We start from the raw sequence: 22,740 nt of genomic DNA, 5'->3' as shown, positions 1-22,740 counted from the left end.
CAGGCCGCGCTGTAATGTGATAAGTGCCTTTGTGCCAGTGTCACCAAAAGCGCTGGGGAGATGCGGCCAGGGATCAAAAGGGTGATGGTGCCTCTCCCCCCCTTTGCAGGCTCACCCTCTCAGCCCCAAGCACTTTGGGGGGGGGCTCTACTCCACTCTCCGGGATGCCGGGTCCCAGGGCCAGCAGGTCCGTGATATGGAAACTGTGCCTTTGTCCTTCGCCCAGCTACTCGGGCGCCTCCGGCACCCTCCAAGCTTCTCAGTGAGCTCAAACTCCATGCACGCGGCTGCTCCCCCCGAGTACCTGTGCATGCTCTCCGGAAATCTCTCCTTCCACCTCTGTGGTCACTGACTCTGTGCTGTCCCCCCGCCCTTGGTCTGCACCCCTCCAGCCCAACAAACTTCCCAAAGCCCTGACCACCAAGCCATAGAGTGGCTCCTTGGCTGGCCTGCAGTCTCAGAAACCTGCCAATTCCCGCCAATGGACCTGAAGACCTTTGTGGGGCCTCCTGGACTCCCCCCTTACAGATTCCCCTCCCCCCTGGCTCTACTGCCCCCACAGAGGACCAGGCACACCCATCCCAGTGCCTTTTCCAGAACTGTATTTGGGGTGCACACACCTTTCCCCTTGGCCCGATTAACAGATGCTTTTTCCTCTTCCCCAGGGTCTGAAGTTCCTTCCACAGCTAACCACCCTCCTTCACATCCGTTTCCCCACACCCCTGCCCCTGGCCCCCACCTCCCCTTTGCCCTCGACCCCTTCTCTTCCTGCTCCAGGCCCCTCCCTTTCCCAGGCTAGGGGTTTCCCCCTCTCGGGGCTAGCCTCTCCTCCACCCTACTTTGTTTGAAGTTTTGGAGAGATCGATCTGCTAAAGGCGCAGTTTCCCCTTTAGGTCACCGTTCTGCCTTGATTCGATTTGGAAGGCGAGCTCCCCTCCCTCCTCCCGCCCGACCCCAGCGGGGCTGAGCTTTCCCCTAGCCGGTCAGCAAGCACTGACCCCACAGCCACCTTGTTCACTCGTCCAGCTAGAGTTGGGAGGGGAAGAGGAAAGGCCCAGCACAGCGGACATTTCGGAGGGCACCCAAGTCGCCCGGTGGCTGGACACTCAGCCTGGCTCCCAAGGAGTTTCCTAATTACCCCATTAGTTGGCAGTGGGAGGGAAAGTTATTCTTTTGGAATTCCTGGAATGTACACCCCCCTCCCTGGTCCTGGCCTTCAAGGCCCCGGGACTCAAAGAGCCACCCCCTTTGGAGTGTCTCTCTGTACTGGAACCTTCTTGCTGAGAAATTCCCTTTCTGGGCGAGTTGCCTCTGGCTCCTGGTTCGGAATTTTGGAGCAGAGGCAGGGACCTGATACATTTCGTGCTGGTACCATTCCTCCCCCCCCCCCACCCCGCACCTTTGTGGACCATGATTAAAAATAATGGTAAATAGAAACTCCAAAAAGGTAACCAGGAAGCAAATCTCATTTGCTCAGCCCTCACTCTATAAAAAAATATGTTTTCTGTATATTATTTATATATCATATAATGTGTGAAGACTATCAATTTCAGAAAGATATTTTCTTTTTTTAAATAAAAAAACCCCCAATAATCACCTTACTGCTTTAAGGCTACTGTTATATGTGCTTTTAAATCCTTCCATGTAAATTCCAGTGAAAATTTGGAAAGCTGTGGCAAGGGAGGGGGCGCGGGTGGGGGGGTTAATCCGGGTTTAATGCTGGGATGCAGTCTTGGGGACCCGGGTTGCTCCGACTGCCTTATCTCCATCCAACATTTGAAACGCCCATATTTTACCCAGCCAAATAGCTCGGAGAGCGGCGTAGATGGCTGTCTTGGTCGCGCCTCAGGAAAATGTGTTATTAATATCTAAATAACTTCCCAGTACTGTCTGGTAAATCTCTCCTCCACCATTTCAAATGATGAATTCGTTTGATGTCTTCCCCTAGCCTCATTCTTCAATGTCTCTCCTCTCTCTCTCTCTCCTCTCTTCTTCTTAGCCAGGCTTATTTCAAACTGGTAAATATCTAATTCCCTTAACTGCTGTGCCAGGCACACGAGCCTTTTAGGTACCAATGCCGACGCACGGCGGTGCATGCCCCAAGGTAAACAGCATGCCCTTGCATGAGGGTATTTGGAGGGACCCTACTAGTTTTCCACCACCCTGCCGTCTGGAGGCCCGGTCTGGCTCCCATCCTCATCCCCAGAGCTCACTCCTTTTCCTTAACCACCCCCCCCAGGACCCTCTCCGGGTTCCATGTGGAATCCATGGAACACCAAAACCCACGGCTCTTTGGTGCACTCCCAGCTCCCCCCCCTCATCTCCACCCCGCACAACCCTCCAACGGTCCCCCCCAGCTCTCCCGGGTGGATAATTAGGCGCTGTGAGCGAGCGTGTCAGCGAGTGCGAGCGAGCAGGCGAGCCATTCTCCCTTGTTTCAAGTTTGTTTGCTAAATGTCTTCTATTAGATTATGCTCCTTCATTCCCCCTCCAACCTTATCTCCTTCTGTCTCTTCTCCCCTGGCCCGTCACACTCGATTTAGGCACGAGTTTATCTGGCAAACAGTTTGCCGACTTTTATTTACCACGGGTTCTGGGGCTGCAAGCACACTAGCGCCAGTGTTTGCTTTTGTTAATAGTTATCTTCTTCTTGTTCTTTAGTGTCTGCTTCCTCCGCCCCCCTCTCGACTTGGGTTGAGGGGGGGAGGGATAAAGAGAAAAAAGGGGAGTCTTGTCAGCTCCTTGTGGACTTGCGGAGAGGGGGGCCCTCCGCTGGGGGTCTTCCTGCTGCTCCGCTTGCTCTGCCCATCCCCCACCATCGCCTCTCTGGGGGCGCCCCCTCCCTCTCTCACCCCTTCCCTCCCTCCCTCTCTTGTTCTAGTCTCAGAATATCCACCGCCCAGAGCTGCCTAAAGCCGGGGACTTGCCTGACACCCCCCCCCCATCTCCCTCCAAGCCCCCATTATGCGAAGCTGATCCTACTCGGAACAGCCTCAAATCCCGCCTGGTCTCTGTTTGATTAGATTGCCAACCCGGGGTAATCCTTTGATTTGGTGGAGTGTCAATTACCTTTCTCTAAACACACATTTACAGAACCGGCGAACTTGTTGGTTTAAATCAATGCAGATCGCTCTTGATAAATGGACTATCTTGGTGCCCTCCGGAGCCCCCTCTCCCAAGGCCTTCACGCACTCTCCTTCCAGGCCCCTCCCTTTGCCCCGCACTCACCTCGACAATAAACAAAGTCCCTTCCAGGTGTGAAGCCAACGGGGGAAAGAAAAAAGTACCAGCTGAGGGGAGCCAGCCCCCCTTGCCTATTCATTCGCTCCCCGGAGCCTAATTAAATTTGGCAGATCCTTGTACACACAATCAAAACAGCTTCCTCCGGTGTAGCAAACCACCGAAAACCGCATTAGCAGCCCTCGCTACTGCCAAATTAAATTGTTTCCCACCTCCTTTTACAAGTGTCTAAAACCTGACACTTCGGGCTCTCTCCTCCTTCCTTCCTTTCCACTCCACACCTGTAAGTTTACTGCCTTAGTGAAGAAATTAAGGGGGAAAATGCAAAGGAAAAAAAACCAACTAGGACTGAAGCTCAGCGGTAGAACACTTGCCTAGCATGTGTGAGGTCCCAGGTTCGACTCCCTCTCCTGACCAAAAAAAAAAAGTTTATCTGTGATTTTGTCCTGGCCAGTCTTCTAACAGGCCTTTCAGACCCAGGAGATCTGCAATTTTTCCCCCCGCTGGATTCTGTGATGCTCTTTGGTTTTTCTGACATAGAAGGCAACAATTCCCTTCTTCTTTCTCCTTTCCTTGCCCTCTCCTAACATTCTTTTTCTTTAGGATTTCATATTAATTGTAACGCACACAGTCCTCAATGCCAGGCCCCATGTCCCATCTGGTCAGCACTGGCTCCGATTTGAGCACCGTCAAATGCTGGGGGCTTTGCTGTTCATGATGTGTGTCACTGTCACATTATTATTATTATTATTATTGTCTAAGTTAACTCCACCCTCAGCTCCCACCCGTGCGTAGCTTAACACCTTGCAAGTCCTCACTAATTTCCTCAGACTGGGATTTTTTTTTTCCTTTTTTCTTTTCCTGCTCAGGTCCTTTCCCTGTTAGTTCCTGGGTCCTTCTAGCCTTTACTTGTTTGAGAAGGGAGTGAAGAGGAGAAGAATTTAAATCTAACAAGGTCCAGAACTGTCCAGGTGAGCAGCCCTTGGCCAGGACCCCCCCCCCTTCCTCCGCATCGGTCGGTCGGTCGGTCGGAGAATTCTCACAACCAACAATCCTCATAACTCAGTCTTAACAAGGATAAGAGGGGGTGTGTGTGGGGAGGGGGGAACCCACGAACCGTCTCATGAATATCAGCCCAAGGGGAGCAGGAGTGAGCTGTTCAGAGATGAAAGTGCACAGAAATAAAAGCTCAATTTAATCTGCTTTAAAACCCTTCAACTTAACGTTTGTGCTTCAAACTCTCAGAGTGAGGACTGATTGCGGATAAATAGTTTCTTACCATGCCTGGAAGCTATTACAGCCCTCTCCAACACAGTTTCCCATTCAGCAGCCCTAGTTTTCATTACTAGCTCTAATAAGTCTTAACATTATTAAATGCCAAGCGGACGATAGGGAGGGAGACGAAGAAGAAATAAAAAAAAAAAAAAAAAACGGACTCAGGGAGGGATCTCTCTTTAGCGCTTAAAGAGGAGAGCTCTTAAACCCTTCTTTGGTGGCTCCCCGCCACGAGAAGGGGCAGCCCCTGGAGAAAGCATTTGTCAAAAGCCAAGAGACCAAAACAAAGTTGTAGGGGTGCCCCGCTCCTGCTGCTCTGCCCCAGGGGTAGCCCGGCCTCTCCCAGCCCGCATGGATAGCTCAGGTGGAAGCTGGAAGGATTTTATACCTCTAACTTCACCACGCAACTGATGTCTCTCGGGCTGGGGGGGGGGGCGGGGGGAAGAGGAGATTTACCCAAATGCCCAATGGCAGGCCAGCACTCAAACATTTGTCCACAGATGGGCAGAGTGCTCCTGCTCATCTAGAACCAGTTACTTCCAGTCACGGCACAGACCGCACTCAGGGGTCTTTTTTTTTGGTGGGGGGGATCCAAGCCTCTTGACTCACGAAGGCAGACACCTATGTGACCAACTAGTTACACCAGGACACACTGCATATGGCCCTGAGGACTCCAACCACGCCAGACCCTGCTGGCCTGAGATCTCGGGATTTCTGCCGCTCTCCAGCCCCGCAGGCCAGCCAGTCAGCCAGCCAGCCACACCTGTCTGGTCAGCCTTCCCCACGGGGTCGCACACTGGCTCTACTTTAAGCCCCTGGGTCACTCGGAGTCCCCTGGTTCTCAGGCAGAGAAAACCTCTCTCCAGCGAAGCGGATCCTTTTTGCTGGAGTTTGTGAGCCCAGCCCAGCTCAGGAAGTGTCCCCCCGCAAAAAAAAAATCTCCCTTGTGTCAATGAACTCCCCCAAACCACATGTGCATGCCCTTTCTCTTCCCCTTCACCCTTTCTCTTCCTTTTCGCAAATGAAATTGACTGGCATGTGTTCCCCCCCCCAACACACACACACATACACGCGCGTCTCTAAACGCAAACCTTCCCCTTGGGGTAACTCTCTGAGGAGTGGCGGGTGTACATTATTCATCTAGATAGCATCATGTCCACACGCTGTCACTTGCATTAAAATAAAATAAAATAAAAGTAGCAATTCTTCTACGCAACTGAAATAAACATCTCTCTTCCTCAGGGGTACTAGAGCTCTGGGCCAACCTGTCAAGCTGAGGGGCTACTGGGCAGTACAGGGAGGGGGCTGCCTCATCCCGCAGGCTTCCCCCCCCTGCCCCGCCCCTCAGACAGGCCCCGCACAGCGGGGTGCCAGGCCCGGCTCCCTCCCTTTCTTCTCTGGCCAGCCTTTTGTCCCCCCTTGGGACTGCCACTCCTCTCAGGGCCCTGGATGTCAATAGCTCTGTTCTTCCCTAGCTAGCGCTGGGCTGTTTGGGCAGGGGGCTGCTGGGCAGGGGGGGGGGGAAGGCGGGGGGGGGGGAGGACAGGCTCCATTCCTGCCCCATGGGACTTGATGGGGACTGGGCCTCCTTCTCTGGGAGCTGTGTTGGGAAGCAAGCTTTGTCAGTGAAGTTCATCTTCAAGGTTAGGAAGATTCTTGGAGAATCAAAGAAGAGATCTGGCCTCACTGCCCAGGGAGGCCAAACCTGGAGAAGCAAAACCTCCCGCCTTTTTCCAGAGTCACTGATTGAGAGCTTCCAAGCGTGTGCACGTGTATCTGCTGTGTTGGCCTGCAGCTCCCCTCCCTCCCAGCGAGCAAGCCTTGGGTTCCTTTCTTTTCCCAGTCGTTTTGGTGGTGTTGATGGTGTGGGGGGGGGAGGGAGCGGAGTGCTTCCATTTTTGCTTCTCCCTGTCGGCCCTACTTTTCACACACTTACCAAGTCTCAAAGGGAACTCACAGGAGAAGGGGCAAGGAAGGGGAGAGCCTGTCCCTTCTCTCCCAAGAAACTTCCCCACTGTCCAGAAACAAAAGCACAATTCCCTTCCCTTGGGCTGAGAGGGGAGAAAAGAAAACAACCCACCATGTACCTTCCTAACAGAGTGGGGAGAGACGGTACAAGGCAAGAAATCCCCACAGAGGGTGGGGGGGGGGGGTTACATTACGCGTGGCTCCGGCTCTCTCCCCTTCCCCCTGGCATGGGGCATAAGGCAAAGAGGCAATCACCTTCGCAAGCACCCTCCTGTCTCCACCCCGCCCTGGCGCTCTGGCTAATTTTTATTGATTCCAGCGGTCAGTCAACTGTCAGGCTAGGTTTCAAGGGACCGTTTAGAGAGCGTGTGAGGGTCTGGCGAACAAATTCATTTAGGGAGCCCCGAGCAGCTCCTCCTTCCTCTCCTCCCTCCCTTCACCCCTGTGCCCAAGTTTCCTATAAATAATTGATCGACGACGCCGGGACTTGAAGCCAAGACAGTCGGTGGCTCAGAGGGACACACACACAGAGGTAGAGCAGGCGTGCGCTGGGGTTGCAAGCAGTCTGTACCGCGCGTGCTACCCGGCCGCCGCCATTCGCATAAAGTGGCCAAACGCGTTCCCCACCTTTTCGCGCCATCAGAGACACGGGCTCCGCACTCTGCCCCGGCTGGCAGAAGGAGCCCCACGGGGGCATCCCGGCAAAGCGTGAACCGCTCCCCGCTGCCACCCCGGTCTGTGCAGTTTTTCCACTCCGGGGATGGACCAGCGGCGGGTGTGAGCCACAGGCTCTCGCGCGCGCGCGCGCGCGCACACGCTGCGCAGGAGAAACCGAGGGCAGCCTGCGACTCTTCCCTACCTTTGTCGCCCAGGATGCCGTCGATGCTGTGCTTGGCTTTTTTCTCCCCGTCGTCTTCCTTCTTGTCAGCGTCGTCGTCCTCCTCTTTCTTCCCGAACTTGATTCTCAGCACGCGGCTAATCGAACTCACTAAACCTCAGAAATTCAAAGGCAAAAGAACGGAGTATAAGTTGTTGGGGCAAAGAGGCCGGCCGAGGCCCGGGCACGGGGGAGAGAGCCAGCCAGACCCCTGCCTGTCCTCACGCAGGCTTCGAGAGTCATTTGTACCGATCTAAGTAGCCACTTAGTGAAAGCGTGGTCACACCTGGGCACCCTTAAGACTTGGGTGCAGGCACTCTGCCTAGCGCATTCCGACAGGCTTCCTTGCACACCTGTGTGCATTCACACTCACTGCTTTGGGCCTCCCCAGGGTACCCCGACTCCTACTGCACCCAGCTCAGGTGTTGGTTCTGGTCTGGTATGCCTGGACACTAGAGGATGATGTCCTCACTTCTGGGCAGCTTGGTTTGGAGTCTCCAAATTTGGGACCCACTGAAGGCTGGCAGTGGCCAGAGAATGAAACAATGATTTTGAAACGCCCTTGGGTATTAAACTCTCTTATGGCAGGTCTCCCCCGTCCCCGGTCCCCCCTCCCACCCCACACTCTAGGCCACTTCTCCAAGAACACTCCTTGCCTGCCTTCTGGGTTAACTTTTTGTTTCCTTAACCTCTCACCCTCCCCTCCTTCTTCTCTCTCTTCCTCTTCTTTTTCTCTTTCTTCCTTCTTGTCTCTCCTTTCTTCACTTTCTCTCTTTCTTGCCATCTTCCTTTCTGTTTGGATTTACCCCTAGCGCTACCGTCTTTGCCTTTTTTGTTTGTTTGCTTGCTTGATTTTCTTCCCAAGTTTTCTCCAAGTCCCCTGTTAACCACACCCTCCTCCCCTGCCCCCCACAGCTGGGCCCCAGCACAGGGGAAGGGAGCCCAGGCCAGATCCGGGTCTAGGTCCGGGTCCTGGCAGGCCGGCTGCGGCTGACTCAGCTGCCTTCTCACCTGAGGGCACCGTGCTGCGGTCGCAGTGGCCATCCTTCAGCAGCCGGTCCCGAATCTCCCAGCTGAACATACCCGGATTCTCCCTCTTGTACTCCTCGATCTTCTTTTCCACGTCCGGGGTCGCCACCTGCTTCAGAGGTGCAGGTGGGAGAGTAGAAGGGGGGGGATGGTGGAATGGGTGACGAAAGGAAGGGAAATACTTTTAATACCAACTTCTCAAGAACCCCTGAGCTAGACTGGAGGCTCTATTCTTGCAACATACCTGTCCCCAGCTCCCAGGATGGCAACTGGGGGTGGTGGGGGGAGACAGAAGGGAGATAATAAAATTAAACCTAGTTAGGGCCCCTAGCCACCCCACCCCCCCATCCCAGACAAGACTGGGGAGAGCTCCCCTAGCGTGGTGTGGCAATTCCAGGTTAGGACAGATATGTGGACAGAAGAGAAATGGGCCATTACCCCTGAGGTCATGGACAACCCAGACTCAATTAGCCATCCCTGAAAGCTCCAAATAACGGGGATGTAATGGGGGGCAGCAGCACGTCTGGAAGGCAGGGTCACCCTTCCGCTGTGCTTTCCCCATGGAAGCACCTAGAAACCCCGGGGCTGCTGGATGTCACCAGATGCTGAAAGGGGATGCAGACTGGGTCCCCTGGCTAGGAAAGGCCTGTCTCCTCCGGCCTGGGTGGCAAAGACACTCACTCTGGGCTTGCTACCGCCGATGGCCCCAGGCCGGATGGACCCGGTCTCCTGGTAACGGCAGAGAATCTTAGAGACGCAGCCGTGGGAGACCCGAAGCTGGCGAGAGATGACGCAGGGCCGGATGCCATGATGGGCCATCTCCACTATCTTGTGACGGATGTGATTGGGCAGGGGTCGCCCGTTGATGAAGACTCCGCCAAGCTGATTGACCCGGCCTTGGCCGAGTGGGGTGGACACTGGAAGAAAGAGGGAGAGGTGAGAGAAGAGGGCAGGTGAAGAGAGGGACACTGCACTACCCCCCCACCCTCTTCAGCCAGGTTTCAGCCCCAAGACTTCACACAGCAGATCTCCAAGGTCTTATGCACATCTGGAGAAGCTGTGGCAGCTTAGAACCCGGAGACAATTGTTCCAAGGCTGAAGAAGGTCTTTGGGGAACACAGAAAGGCATCCGGATCGATTGCGGGATACCCTTCCTTGCTGCCCTCGAACTCCTGGCACCCAGCAGGGAAAGTAAACATACCTGGGCAGGTGTGTGTGTGTGTGTGCAAACACACCAAGAAAGGAAGGGAGAAGCTAAGGAAAAGGGCCAGGATGATGGACTCAGTGGAGTCTAGACATATCAGAAGCCATGGCTGTGAGTCCTCTAGGCTGCAGCTTGGGACACAAGCCAATAACCAGTCAGGTGTGGCCCATCCACGGGTCCCAGGCCACTGACTGACAGTCACAAGGGACCCATTTTATTTTATTGTTGGTTAAGCAGGACTGCTGGAGTCTTTGTATTTGCAGAATTTACGGCATCAACAGCAAGATTGTCCCATCCCAGGCCGGCTATCCCGCTAGGGCCACAGCCCAGGGGCTGGTGACATCATTCAGCGGGAGTTATCTCCTGGGGCACCTGACTGTCCTTTTGCTTCCAATCACTCTCCACGTGCAAATTTCGTTTTGGGATAATTTTTGGGGGTTGGTGAGGGGACACATTGTATTGTATCAACCGTACCCCGGGTTGGTGTCAGAAATCTGTGAATTATTCCTACCGGCTCTGCTGAAACACAGGCAGGCTAGAGTCTCAGGATGGAGGGGGGAAAAAAACCAACCAAGAGGCCCCTGGTGTGGGCCGGGGAGTGGGAGTGGGGCGGGGGAGAGAGAAGAAGGCTGGGACGCTTTAATGCAAAGTCTACACAATTTTCTCGCAGAAGGTTGGAGATGGAAGGAGGGGGACACCGGGTGCACTTAATCCAGCTTCTATCCCCCCCCCTCCCAATTTAGGGACTGGCGGCGGCGGAGAACTGTGAGATTAGACCGATTTCACAGCCGCCCGGATGGAGGGAGCTGAAGGTATAATTGGAAGGGAGGAGGCGAGGACCCGCAGCGGTTCCTGGGGGGGTGGGGGGGTGCGCGCCCATCCTCGTTCTCCGATCCCCCCACCCCCCACCTTCTCTTTGTAAAAGTCGGTGTCTGAAGACACCCTCGGATTTAATCAGAAATCGTGCGTCCCCGAATCTGAGTCACCCGGTCTCCGTGGCGGGCTATGCCATTAGCGCTGGAGAGCTCTCGAGCGCCCAACTTTATATTCAAGAGCCTCTTTAGCGACCAGCACTCGGCTCAACTCAGTATTCTGCGTCATGTTGGGCAAATATTGTTCTAATCCTCCGCGCCGTCCTCGGCCGCCTGCTTCACCGGCGGTGGCGGCCGGAGAGGCGCCCGCAAATCCCCGGGCTGCGCGCTCTCCCCGCCTGCGCGGCCGCTCGCGCGCACTTGATCACGGAGCCGCTCTCTTCGCCTCGCTCTAATTCAGGGGCCCGGCGCCATCTCGCTGCCCAAGGGGGGGGGGGCGCCTCCTCCTCCTCCTCCTCCACCTCCCCAGCTCAGATCGCGGGCTGCCCGCCCGCCCAACCCCCCCCCCCTCCCCGCCGCCTTCGCGCCCCTTCCCCAGGACAAGGAGGTGCGTGCGGTGGGGGGAAGCGGGGGTCCGTCTTACGATTGCAAGAACAAGCAAAATAAATACATAGAAGCCGCATACACGTCTAACTACTTCTCTAGGAATTCTAGACTATTCTCTCCTCCCGTGCCCCCTTCGGCTACAGGCCCAGAGCTCTCCGATTCGTTTAAAAGAGAACAAAACCTCGGGCCGCCCGGGCCGCCGCCGTGAGCTCCCGGCCCGGGTCTCCGAGCCGGGAACCCGCCCGCTCTCCCTTCCTTTTCGCTCCCTCCACTGCCCCGTTCCCTTCCCGCCTGGGGCGCACGCCCGCGGGATCGGGAAGACGCGTCCGCAAAGCGGCGCGTTTCCCCGGGTGTGCCCGGAGCCCGGCCTTCCAGAACGATCCGCTCGCTCGCTCGCTCGCGCGTCTCTCCCGGGAGACCCGCAGAGTTCCGAAGCCTGAGCGCACAAAGTTTGTTTTTTAATTGTTGTTGTCGTTGGTTTTTTTTTTTTGGAGGAGGAGAGAGAAGGAAATGGCTTTGCTACTAATGATCTCCAGCCAGTCTGCGGGCGGCCCGGGCGGCGGGGGGCGCGGGCGGCCCGGGCGGCGGGGGGCGCGGGAGCCCGGGCGCGGGGTCCCCGGCCCCTCCGCCGCGTTCGCACGCACAAAAAGTAGCGCGCGCCGGGGCCGTTTCGAAATAAAAGGGATCTGGGAGCCAGCGCAAACTCGGGGTGAAAGATCACCCCTCCGCGCCCCCGGAGAGGGGCCGAGGGCCGGGCGGCTCGCGGCGGCGTGGCCAGGGCTGGGGTTCACCGGACTCGCGGGGTCCGGGCGGCCGGCCCCGCCGGGATCCCCACGCCCCGCGGGCGGGCGCAGGCGGCTGCCGGTGACCCGCGAAGCCCTGGCCGCGGGTCAGCGAAGCCCACTTAGCGACGGACGCCTGTCGGCCCCCAGGAACGGGGATCCCCAACGCAGAAGGTGTGTGTGTGTCGGGGGGAGGATCGGGTCCCCGCGGGCTCCCGCCGGCGTCGCGGGGCGCGAGGGCGCGGCCGGGCCGGGCGCGGGCTCTTACCTTCCAGCGGGAACCCTGTGCGGGGATAGTTCTGTCCCGGGGCCGGCCGGATCATCCTGGGAACCGCGCCGGGAAGGGCCGCCATCCTCGCGCACGCCGGGGACGAATCCACAGTCGGCACCGGTCGCGTTCCGTCCGGACGTTCCTGTAACCCCTGCTGCGCTCGCTCTTTCCTCCTCCTCCTCCTCCTCCTCCTCCTCCTCCCCCTCCTCCTCCTCTTTTTCTTACCCTCTCCCCCCTTCCCTCCACGCGCGCTCCCTCCCCCACCCCACCCCGGCTGCAGGGGTGCGCGTGCAGAAGCTGGGGAGGGGGTGAGGCGGGGCGGAGGCGGGGTGGGGGCGAGCCGGGGAGGGAGGGAGGGGGGAGGGGGTGAAGGTGGCGACGGGGAAGTTCAAACAAACAAACACTCCAACCCCAAGTCCGTCTCCGCCGGCCCAGCGCCGCCAGAAGTTGTGCGGGCCGGTGGTGGTGCCCTGCGGAGCGCGGCTGGGGACGGGGTGGGGACCCGGGGCCCCCCCCAGGTGGAGCGGGCAACCCACTCGCTCCCGCGCTCAGGGCGAAAGTTCCTGACTGCGCTGCGGAGTGGATCTATTGGTGGAGGGGGGGTCTTTATTTATATATTTATTCTTTCGCTTGAGCTCTCCCCCTCCTCTCCCCCCCCTCCTCCTCCTCCTCTTCCTCCTTCCTCCTTCCTCTCCACGCCTCTTTCTGCTCCTCGCCCCGGCGCTCTCCCACCCGGTCCCCGGGAAGTCTGGAGGAGACCGCGGGAGCGCCTCCTCAGGTTTCAGGCTGGAGAGCAGGCGACAGGGAGCGGCAGAGTTGGGGAAGAGAAGAGGAAAAAACCAGGGGCAGGAGTGATCAGCTGGGTAAGTTGGGTAAGAGTGTCCAACTACAGGAGGAGGAGGAGGAGGAGGAAGAAAGGGAGGAGGGGGAGGAGGAGGAGGCAGACTCCAAGATCTGATAGGTTGGGACCTTTCTTTTATTCATGAACAGGGCAGGAGGCCAAGACGGAAGGGAGAGGAGGGCCAATAACGAAAAGAAATCACCAACGAATATTTTCCCCCTCATTTCTAATTCCCGGCTCAACCTCGATTTTTGGTGTGTGTGTGTGTGTGTGTGTGTGTGTGTGTGTGTGTGTGTGTGTGTGTGTGTGTGTGTGTTAGAGAGAGAGAGAGAAAATTTGAACATACACACACAACACAGAGGAAGTAGAACCCCAGGAGCTGGAGGTTAGGGGGAAAAGGAAAGTGGGGACAACTTTGTCCTAGTGTCTTCCTTCGATGGATGGACAGACCTGCATGCGTGCGCACGTGTGCGCACATGCATACACACACTTGCAGGTCACTCATAGCTGCAGGCCGCCATGGGTCCCAGCTCTGTGGGAAGCCTGTCTCCAGTTGGAACACATCTTTCTATGTTGCCGCGTCTGCTTGGGCCTTCCAAGGTAGTTCCTATCCCTCTTCTTATTCAACACACTCCAAAATCTCCCACTCCGGGGGAGACAGCCTGGGGGTGGGTGCGGGAGACCTCCAGGGAGGGATTATGACTTTCCCTAGGAGATGTAGGCGGCTCTGATTCCCCCGAGGCAAGACCATACCTGGGTTTGGAAAACTGTCTGCCCAGGGTTAGAGACATTTGTGTTCCTCTCCTCCCGACGCTCCCATCTCCAGTACGATGTGGAGAGGTGATCCTCCCCAGCCTACACCTGCCCCCCTGACCTGGGACCCTCTCCAGCTGGGAGCTGGGTGCCCAGTTGCTGCCGCTCGAGTCTCGGGGTCCATAGTTGTGGGGGACAAGTGGGAGAAAGCCAGTTAGAACTTGGTACCAACTCTGAATTCCTCCACTAGTGTGTGTGGGGTGTCCCAATTTGATTGAAAAAAAAAAAAAGTAGGAAACCAGAGGTGTCACAACCTTGCACTCTCCTCGGCCACGCCAACCGGTGGACCCCAGCCTCAAGACCTGATTCCTGGGGGCTTGAAACGCCCTCCCAGCGGGGCATGACGCCACAACTGTATTTCTTTTGTGTCCCCCTGGAAAGCGTGTCTCTGGCTGAAGGGCTGCAGGCTAGCTACAATAAAATTAACCCAGCCCTCAAACTCGGCCCCTGCCCTCCCTCCCTCTCCTGGGGTGAGGTCATTCCTGTATTGGCCTGGGGAGGGGGGGCTCTCTGCAGGCGGGTCCCCTCCCCTTCTCTTCACCTGTGACCTTTGCCCCCCTCAGTATGTGACAGACCCTCCTAGCTTCTAGCACCTGGGGCTCTTCAGAGTTGTTGGGGGGGGGGGGGAGAGGCTTTTTGGGACAGCTTGTTAAACTCAGGCTTCTAGAATTGAACGGGGAGAGGCGCGTGTTGGCTGGAGTTGGAGAAAAGAGGACACCAGGTGCTTTGCCTAGGCTGGCTGAGCAAAGGGGTGTCTCCCAAGATGCCTCCTGTGTGTGTGTGTGTGTGTGTGTGTGTGTGTGTGTGTGTGTGTGTGTGTACAGGGGCTTGAAATCAGAGTCTGGGTGCCATCCCTGAGCTTTTTCACTCAAGGCTGGTGTTCTACCACTTGAGCCACAGCTCCATTTTTTTTTTTGCTGGTTCCTTGGAGATTAGAGTCTCACAATTTTCCTGCCCAAGCTGGCTTCTAGCCATGATCCTCAAGATCTCAGCTTCCCCCAGAGTAGCTAGGATTATATAGACATGAACCATCAGCCCCTCCTGGCCCCCAAGATAGTTCTCTGTCCAGGGAAAGCGGCGGTGTGCTGGGGCTGTATGTGTTACGTGTGCGAATGCGCACCTATACCTGTAAGTAGATGCACACACGGAGAGGACACGTCGTCCATTTGTCCATTGTCCACCCACTGCTGACCGCGGCAGTGGCACTGTGGAGTGGGCCCAGGTGAGGGGAGAGGCATCTGGGTACAGGTTGGTTTCTGTGGGAGGCTATTTGGGGTTCAGCCATGGAAAGTGAGGTCTGTATCTGTGGAATCCACAGATGCAAACCCCCCACCCCTCAGGGTTGCGTCCACGAACAACTCTAGCCTGGCTCCAAGCCCTGATCAGGAAATGCGAAAAAGATCGAGTCGTGGTGAGGGGCCACCTGGCCAGGACACCCTGGGGTCTCTCCTGAAATCTCCTGGGAGGGATGAGCGCACTGCCCAGTCCCCTCGATCCTTGGAACTCTGCGGGGGCCACCTCCTCTTCTCCAGGCCAGCCCCCAGCCTTAGCTGCTGAAGGCCGGGGTGGGGGGTGGGGTCGCCGGGGGTCCTGGGCTGCCGCAGCAGCAGCTACAGAGCCAGGCCCGGTGTTTGCAGGGGGAGGATGCGGGCTTGTCTGTCGGAATGAGCGTGGCGGCGCTCGCCTGTTGGAGACCAATTTCACAAATGATTTTTGCAACAATTAAGAAGTGTGGCGGGGTGAAATGGCAATTTCACAACCAGCAGGAGAAAGGGGGGTGGTTTCACCTGAGACCTGGGGGTGGCCGCCGCTGGGTGGGGCGCGGAGACAGTGCTGGTCCCCACCTCACCGAGATCCACACCCTGGGCAGCTGTTAACCACTGTGACCCCCACTCCCAGCCCTCTGCAGGGCTCTGAGCCCCTCAATCGGGTGTCCGGCTGCAGTGGGCTCCAAGTCCATTACCCCCATCTCCCAGCCCTGTCCTGCCCCTCTGCCCTCTTTCTGTCCATCTGTCTCCTTTCTAAACTTTTTCCTCTCTCTCTCTTTCTCTCTCTGGGTCTCTGTCTCTGTCTCTGTCTCTCTCTCTGCTCCTCACACCCTGTGCTTCAGGCCCATCTTTCTCTGTTCTGCCTTTTCTCTGAGGGTTTTCTCTGCAACTCTCAGCCTGGTCCACCGCCCACCTCCCCATCACCATGGTTTCCAGAGGTATGCGTGGCCTCCAGGGCTCTCAGGGCTGGACCTCTCCAGGCCCCAAGTCCCTCGGACAGTCTCCCAGCCTCCATGGGGCTGGGCAAAGCCCTCAGGAAAGGGGGGTCGACCTACCCTCCTTGACTCCCTTCCTTCCCTCCTCCTTACCCCTTTCCCTGCTTCCTGTGCCCTCCTCCCTCTCCCCATCCTCTTCCTCCTGCCCTTCCTCCTCTCAATCGGAAGGTGCAGCCCCAGAACCTGCTTAGGGCCTCCCATCCCTCCTCCTCTTTCTTGTGATCCCCTACATTCCTCTTTTCCTGTCTGGTCTTCAAGTTCTGTCCCCCCCTCTCCTCCCTCCCTCTCCAATAATGCCAGTGAAAATCAGACCCCTCCAAACTCAATCGATTTCCAAATCAAACCTTTCCTAACTCAATGAAGCTAAAGAGGAAGAGAGACCCAAGGTGGAGCATCGGGGAGCCCAGGTTAAGTGTGGGTGGGGGACCCTGGGCAGCAGTGGTGGCTCTCTCCTCCCTGTCTCTCCGCAGTGCCTGTGGCAGGTCTTCCTGCCCAAGGTCACTGTCAAATCAGACCCCATGCAAAGAGCATTTACAGAGGTGATTACCCAACCCACCTTCCTGTGTGTGTGTGTGTGAAGATGGGGTTGATGCCAGGCCTGTTCTGCTCCTAAGCACTCCCCTGCTCTTCTTTGTGGGGAGGGCCAAAGGCTCCCACAGAATGAGTCTGGTGGGGGAGGGAGAGAAGAGGCGGGCTTGTTGAGGTCAGGGACACGCTATGCTGTTCACAAAGGAAGGACCTGTGCCGGCCCCCAGATCTTTAAGGATTGTTCGATTTTTCTCTTTTAGGAAGCAGTGTTCTTTTAAGGGTGGCACTGAAGTCCCCAACCATACCTGAACAGGAAGTGGGTTTCCAGCTTGACAGAAAACAATTAGAATGATTTGCATTGCATTCCAGTTTCCAAGGAAGAGAATAATGATCACAACAACTAGGTTTCTTGAAGGCTTACTGCTAAGTAGATTCCTCCTCCTCCTCTTCTCCTCCTTCCCCTTCCCCTCCTTCCACTGCCCCTCTTCCTCCCTCCTCCTCCCTCCTCTTCTCTCTTCCTCCTACCTCTTCCTCCCCTCCCTCCTCTCTCCTCCTCCTCCTTCCTCTTCCTCCTCTTCCCTCCTCCTCTCTCCTCCCTCCTTTTCCTCCTCCTCCTCCTCCTCTTCCTTCCTTCTTCTTCTCCATGCTGGTCCTGGAGCTTGCATTCAGGATCTGGGCATTCTCCCTGAGCTTTTTGCTCAAGGCCAGCACTGTACCACTTGAGCCACAGCTCCAGTTCTGGCCTTTTGTTGGTTAATTGGAGATAAGAGTATCACAGACTTTCCTGCCCTGGCTGGCTTTAAACTGAGATCCCGAGATTTTCAGTCTCTTGAGTAGCTAGGATTACAGGCATGAGCCACCTGCACCCAGCCTAAGTGGAGGGGGTGGGCGGGTGCAGGCTCTTCTTTTTTCCCCCTGATCCTCCTTCACTTCTTCCTCTCCTTCCCCCTATTTCCTCTTCCTCTCTCTTCTTCCTGTCTCCCCTTCCATTTCCTCTCTCTCATCTTTCACTTCCTCTTCCTCTTCCCCTTCAGGTTTTCTCCCTCCTCCTACCATCCTTCTACTCCTTCCTCTTTATCCTCCTCTTCTCTTCTTCCTCTCTCCTCTCTCTTTCTCTCTTTTTTAATCTTCTCCCTCTCTTGTCCTTTTCTTCATGTTCTTCCTCTCAATGTAGTCCCTGGAGCCATTTCCCCCCAGATCTTCAGCAAATCAAGAAGATGAAGGGTGAAGCCTGGGTGGAGGAGGTAGCCGGTTGCCCAGGGGGTGGCAAGATGGCTGCCCTTCCTCACTGCTGGCCTCCTGTCCTCCTTCTCTGGATTTCCCTCCGACTTGCAGAGACGGGGCCCAGGCCCTGTAGGATGGTCCCCAGTTTCCCTCTCCCGGGGACCTGGCTAGCCTTCTCTCCTCTGCACTCCTGGGGTGGGGGTGAAACGCGGTGCCTCACCTGCTCCTGCAGACCTCACCAGGACAGAGCAGGTGACTGTGCTGGAAATCATGTGAGGCTGAGAGCCTGTGGACACCGAGCAAGCATGTGCTCATGTGTGCATGTCTACACGTGTGCACACACTAGCGTGCACTAGGCACGCCCGGTGGGAGTCTAAGGAAGGAGACCTGCCTCTTCCCGGGATTCCAGCGGCCTGAGCAGCCGGCTGAGTGTCTCAGGGGCCCGGGCAGCCTGCTCTGCTGGCCATCACCTGTCCAAGCTCAGTCGCAGCGTTAATGAACAGGTGCAGAGTTAGTAGGCTGTGGGCTCTGCCTTCGACAGTCTACCCGATCAGGGCTGAGCATCACTGGAAAAGGCAGTGTTGTTCAGTCCAGTGGGACAGCCGCCCCCAGAGCCCTGCTGGCCCTGCTGGCCTGGTGCTTGGAGCTGCAGATCCGCTCCGGGGAAAGTCCACAAGCCCTGAGGCCCCCAGGTGTGGGAATGTATCCCTTGGGGAGGGAATGCAGATGAACAGATCTGATGCTTCCTGCTCTCCTCCTCAGATTGGCTCCCTGCTTGGAGGAGCTGTGGGAACTGAGACCCCTTCATCCACGGCCTGCTTCCTCCTCTTCTTGCTTCTGGATTCATTCAGAGAGGAGAGGCCTTTCCTCTCCGGGGCGCAGGAGTAGAGGACTGGGTGGAAACTGAGAAGCTGATGGAGGAGAAGGGATTTGCTCTGCCGGATGTGTTACTGTCTCCTAAGTGCCATTGCAGAGGCTCAAAAACAACAACAACAACAACAACCGGGCACTTTGGGGGAATGAATGAATGAGTGAATGAATGAATGATGCTAGTATGAACAGGGAGGGTATCGGCAACCCGGAAGACTTGGGCTGCCATTTCCTGACGCCAGCAGTGCACTTGGCATTGGGCTTGGGCGGTTCTGGGAGAACTGCAGTTTCCCCTGTTGGGGCAGCCTGGGGACACCTGGCTATCCGTGAATGAATGCTGCTCCAACAGAACTCAAAGCCTGGCCCCTCAGTCACCACTTTGGAGGCAGTGAGCTGCCGCGTGTCTGATTAATGTATGCTGGCAGCCTTCCTCCACACTTCCGCTGAGCTCCAGGTGGATGCCTCCCTGCTGCAGCAGGACTGAGCTCTGAAGCGCAGGACAAAGGATGCTCAATAAAGAAGGCAGGTTGAATAACGTGGACTGTGACCTTCTGGAAGGTGTCCTCTGCACTGTAGCTCTGGAAAGATCGGGGGTGGACAGCAAGCAGCCCTTCTGACTACAGAAATAAAGCCCTGAGGCCGGGGGAGGAGGAGCTCAGGGACTTTACCTAAGGACAAAAGCTCACCATGCTCACCCCCTCTCCCGCCCCCCACCACACTAGTAGCCACTATTGGGGCTTAAACTCGGGGCCTGGGCACTGTCTCTGAGCCTTTTCACTCAAGGCTACCTACCACTCTACCTCTTGAGCCACGGTTCCACTTACGGCTTTTGGCTGGCTAACTGGACCTAAGGGTTTCATGGACTCTCTTGCCCTGGCTGGTTTCAAACCTTGATCCTCAGATCTCAACCTCATGACTAGTGAGGTGCCTGGCTCTGCTGCTTCTCGCGTGGCCCCAGTTTTCCCCTTGGTGTCCATCCCCTCCCCTGGACGCAGAGACTGGCCCAGGGGTAGTGGCGCTGAGCCGTTATTGGATGAGTGAAGGAATCTGGAACAGAGACTATGTGGGCTGGGAGGGAGCCTTCGAGACGCAATGACCTTGTTCAAGGAGCCCGCATCCTCTGGGGACCACAGCAGGTGCCCGGCGGAGGTGGAGGTGCTGGCGTGGGTGCTCTGGAGCCCTGACAGTGCCTGGCCCTCATTGAAATGGATGGGTAGAAGGTAGAACGCACTGCCTATTTGTCTAGGTGAATTAAAAGCACAATCCCCGTTTCCCAGAGGGAGCCGTGGGTTCATATTTATACATTCAGTCTTACAGGTGTAAAATAGGTTTCCTTTATGCTTATATAGTAATTTTTCATTTGAATTTCAAGGCTTTATTCCCTACTTCGGATTCAAGTCTTCCACCTGAACCCAATTCTCTCCGTAGCCATTAATTCCTTCATCATAAAAATGAATTCCATCTAATTCTCTATAGCAGCAGTTAGAACAGATCAAAAAGTGCGCTTGCGAGACCCCTCCCCCTCGGCCCCCTCCCCCACCCCACCCTCCCCATTTGTCATCAGCAGCTCTCCTGGCACCCCGCCCCCCACCCCCATCAAGGCTGAGTTCCAGAAACTAGGTTTCTGGTTTACTCCTGCAGGGTGGGTTGTGTGAATGCAAGGATGTGTGTGCACACACGTCCATGTGTGAGTCTGTGTGTGCACACTGTGCAGATTGGACACACATGTGTGCATATGTCCATATGCATGCCTGCGTGTGCATGTGCAAGTTCTTGTGCAGCTGTGTGCATGTATGCACACATTCACGTGTTTGGATCTCTGTGTGTTTGGGCAAGCATGCTTGTGAGTGTCTGTGTGTGTGTGCATCGCGTGAGTGTGGGTGCAGGCTCTTGAGTGCATGTGTGTGTGTGCACACATAGGTAGGTTGTAGAAACCACTCCTCACTTTTAGAAGGGTGGCTAGGACAGTCACAGTAATTTAGGGCGTGTCGGGGCTTACAGTGAGCCAGGTGCTCTGCGAGGGGCTTTCCAGATGCTTCTTTGATCATCAGGCAGATGCACCACGCAGGCAGCAGCCTGTGCATCTGAGGACAGGGAGAGAAGGAGGGTCCAGTGGTAGGGCCCGTGAGGGTGGCTGGGAGACAGGGGGCTTAAAGAAAGAGCAATGGAGCCGGGCGCCGGTGGCTCACGCCTGTAATCCTAGCTACTCAGGAGGCTGAGATCTGAGGATCATGGTTCAACGCCAGCCCGGGCAGGAAAATCTGTGAGACTCTTATCTCCAATAAACCACCAGAAAACTGGAAGTGGTGCTGTGGCTCAAGTGGTAGAGCGCTCGCCTTGAGCTGAAGAGCTGAGGGACAGCGCCCAGGCCCAGAGTTCAAGCCCCATGACCGACAAAAAAAAAAAAAGAAAGAGCAAGGGGTGTTGCTTGTGGTAGGAGCAGGCATGGAGACTCTAGGTTCAGTTCTCAGTACCCCAACAATTATTTCAGTAAATGACACAATGTATGGGCTGTGTCCATACAGTGGACAGTCCCCCTCCCAGAGCCATCCCTCCCTTCTCTCCCAGAGTGACTGTGACCAGCCATATGGTCCCCACTCCTGTAGCATGAAGCTGACACCGTAGAAAGACAAAAGGTCTTTGCAGAGGAGACATGGTCTTGGATCAGCAGGGTAAGCCCCAAGTGCTACCAGGACTGTCCTTGTCAGAGCAGAAGGACACGTAGACGCTGAGGACGCGGGACTGCACGGGAAGAGATCTGGGAGCTGGGCCCTTTGTGGCCATCAGTAGCCCCGGCAGTGGAAGCGGCAAGGAAGGATTGTCCCCCTGAGCCTCCAGAGGTGTCCCCACTTCTGCCTGGAAGAACAATCCAAGAGGCCCCTCCACATCTCCAAAATAACCAGCCAAAAGCAGGGCTGGGGTGTGGTTCAAGTGGTAAAGCTCCATCCAAGCAAGCATGAGGCCCTGAGCTCAAGCCCCAGTACCACCAAAGAAAGAAAGAAAGGAAAGAAGAGAGCAAGAGTTGAATTGATAGAAGGAGCCAGGTGAGCCGTGAAAGGCATCGTTTTTGCCCTTGTAGAATAACATCCCTTGGACCATGTTCTGAAAGGACTTTGGGGGCCATAGGTTTCCCATGTGTCAGGAGGGCTGGCTCCACAGGAACGCGGGCATCCTGGGTCTCTGACATCTTGGACAGTCAAAAAGTTCCAAGCAAGGAAAGTGCAAATGGAGAGGAGACTCTATGTCACGTCTCTGTGTGTGTGTGTGTGTGTGTGTGTGTGTGTGTGTGTGTACCTGTATGTGCATTAGCATGAGTTCCTTGAAGCCTCATAGTCCTGTGCCCCCAGGACTTGGAGCACAATGACTGTTTGCTGAATGAATGGATGGATGGATGGATGGATGGATGGATGGATGGGTGGGTGGGTGGGTGGGTGGATGGATGGGTGGGTGGGTAGATAGATGGATGGGTGGGTGGATGGATGGATGGATGGATGGATGGATGGATGGAAGGATGGATGGATGGGTGGGTGGGGGGTGGATGGATGGATGGATGGATGGATGGATGGATGGATGGATGAGTGTGACTCTCAGCGGTGAGGGGGCTGGTGGTCCATCTCCGTCTCTGTGTGTGTCTGTTCTCTGTGTGTGTGACTGTACACTCTGTGAGGCGAGGGGTGAGTAGATGCGTGTAATTCTGTGAATTCACCTACGAAGGTGCTACTCACGTCACTGTCAAAAGTATAACAGGGCCGACTGAGCCCGGTGCTGGTGGCTTAGGAAGCTGAGATCTGTGGATGGTGGTTTGAAGCCAGTCCCCGGGCGGGAAATCCATGAGACTCTTATCTCCAGTGAACCACCCCAAAAGCTGGAAGTGGAACTGTGGCTGAAGTGGGAGAGCGCTAGCCTTGAGCAAAACAAGAGCTCAGGGACAGGCCCTGAGTTCAAGCCCCAGCATGAGGAAAGAAAAGATCAGAGCCCTGGCTTGCTGAAATGATGCACAGGCAGCGCTGGCCCTGGGCAGGGCTCCCCACCCGGCTGCTCTCCCACTTGCCTTCCGCTGAATTGTGCTTTTCCCCTCCCAGGCCTTAGAGAAAGGGACTTCCCGACCAGCTGGCGGCCTTCCACCGCCATCCCCAG

The 22,740-nt window shown here is 56.2% G+C and overlaps 1 protein-coding gene across 3 annotated transcripts in view; it reads right to left on the bottom strand.

Moving 5' to 3' along the window:
• The window catches only part of Pax7 (paired box 7), a 93,332-nt gene extending 81,186 nt beyond the window's left edge, over window positions 1-12,146 (bottom strand). For 2 of the 3 annotated variants that reach the window (XM_042688697.1, XM_042688699.1), the window contains exons 1-4: window positions 12,062-12,146; window positions 9,071-9,306; window positions 8,372-8,501; window positions 7,343-7,471 (exon numbers count right to left, since the gene is read on the bottom strand). In XM_042688697.1, the coding sequence (XP_042544631.1) occupies window positions 7,343-7,471; window positions 8,372-8,501; window positions 9,071-9,306; window positions 12,062-12,146 (580 nt within the window). Of the gene's footprint in view, window positions 1-7,342; window positions 7,478-8,371; window positions 8,502-9,070; window positions 9,307-12,061 lie in introns of all 3 variants that reach the window. The other variant, XM_042688698.1, reaches the window with a different exon arrangement.
• Window positions 12,147-22,740: the final 10,594 nt, after the last annotated feature.

The sequence above is a fragment of the Dipodomys spectabilis genome, unplaced genomic scaffold, assembly GCF_019054845.1.
Source record: "Dipodomys spectabilis isolate Male_0828 unplaced genomic scaffold, ASM1905484v1 ptg000118l, whole genome shotgun sequence".
NCBI lineage: Eukaryota > Metazoa > Chordata > Mammalia > Rodentia > Heteromyidae > Dipodomys > Dipodomys spectabilis.
Note: the sequence above shows the minus strand (reverse complement) of the source record. Positions and strands in the feature narration are given on the sequence as shown.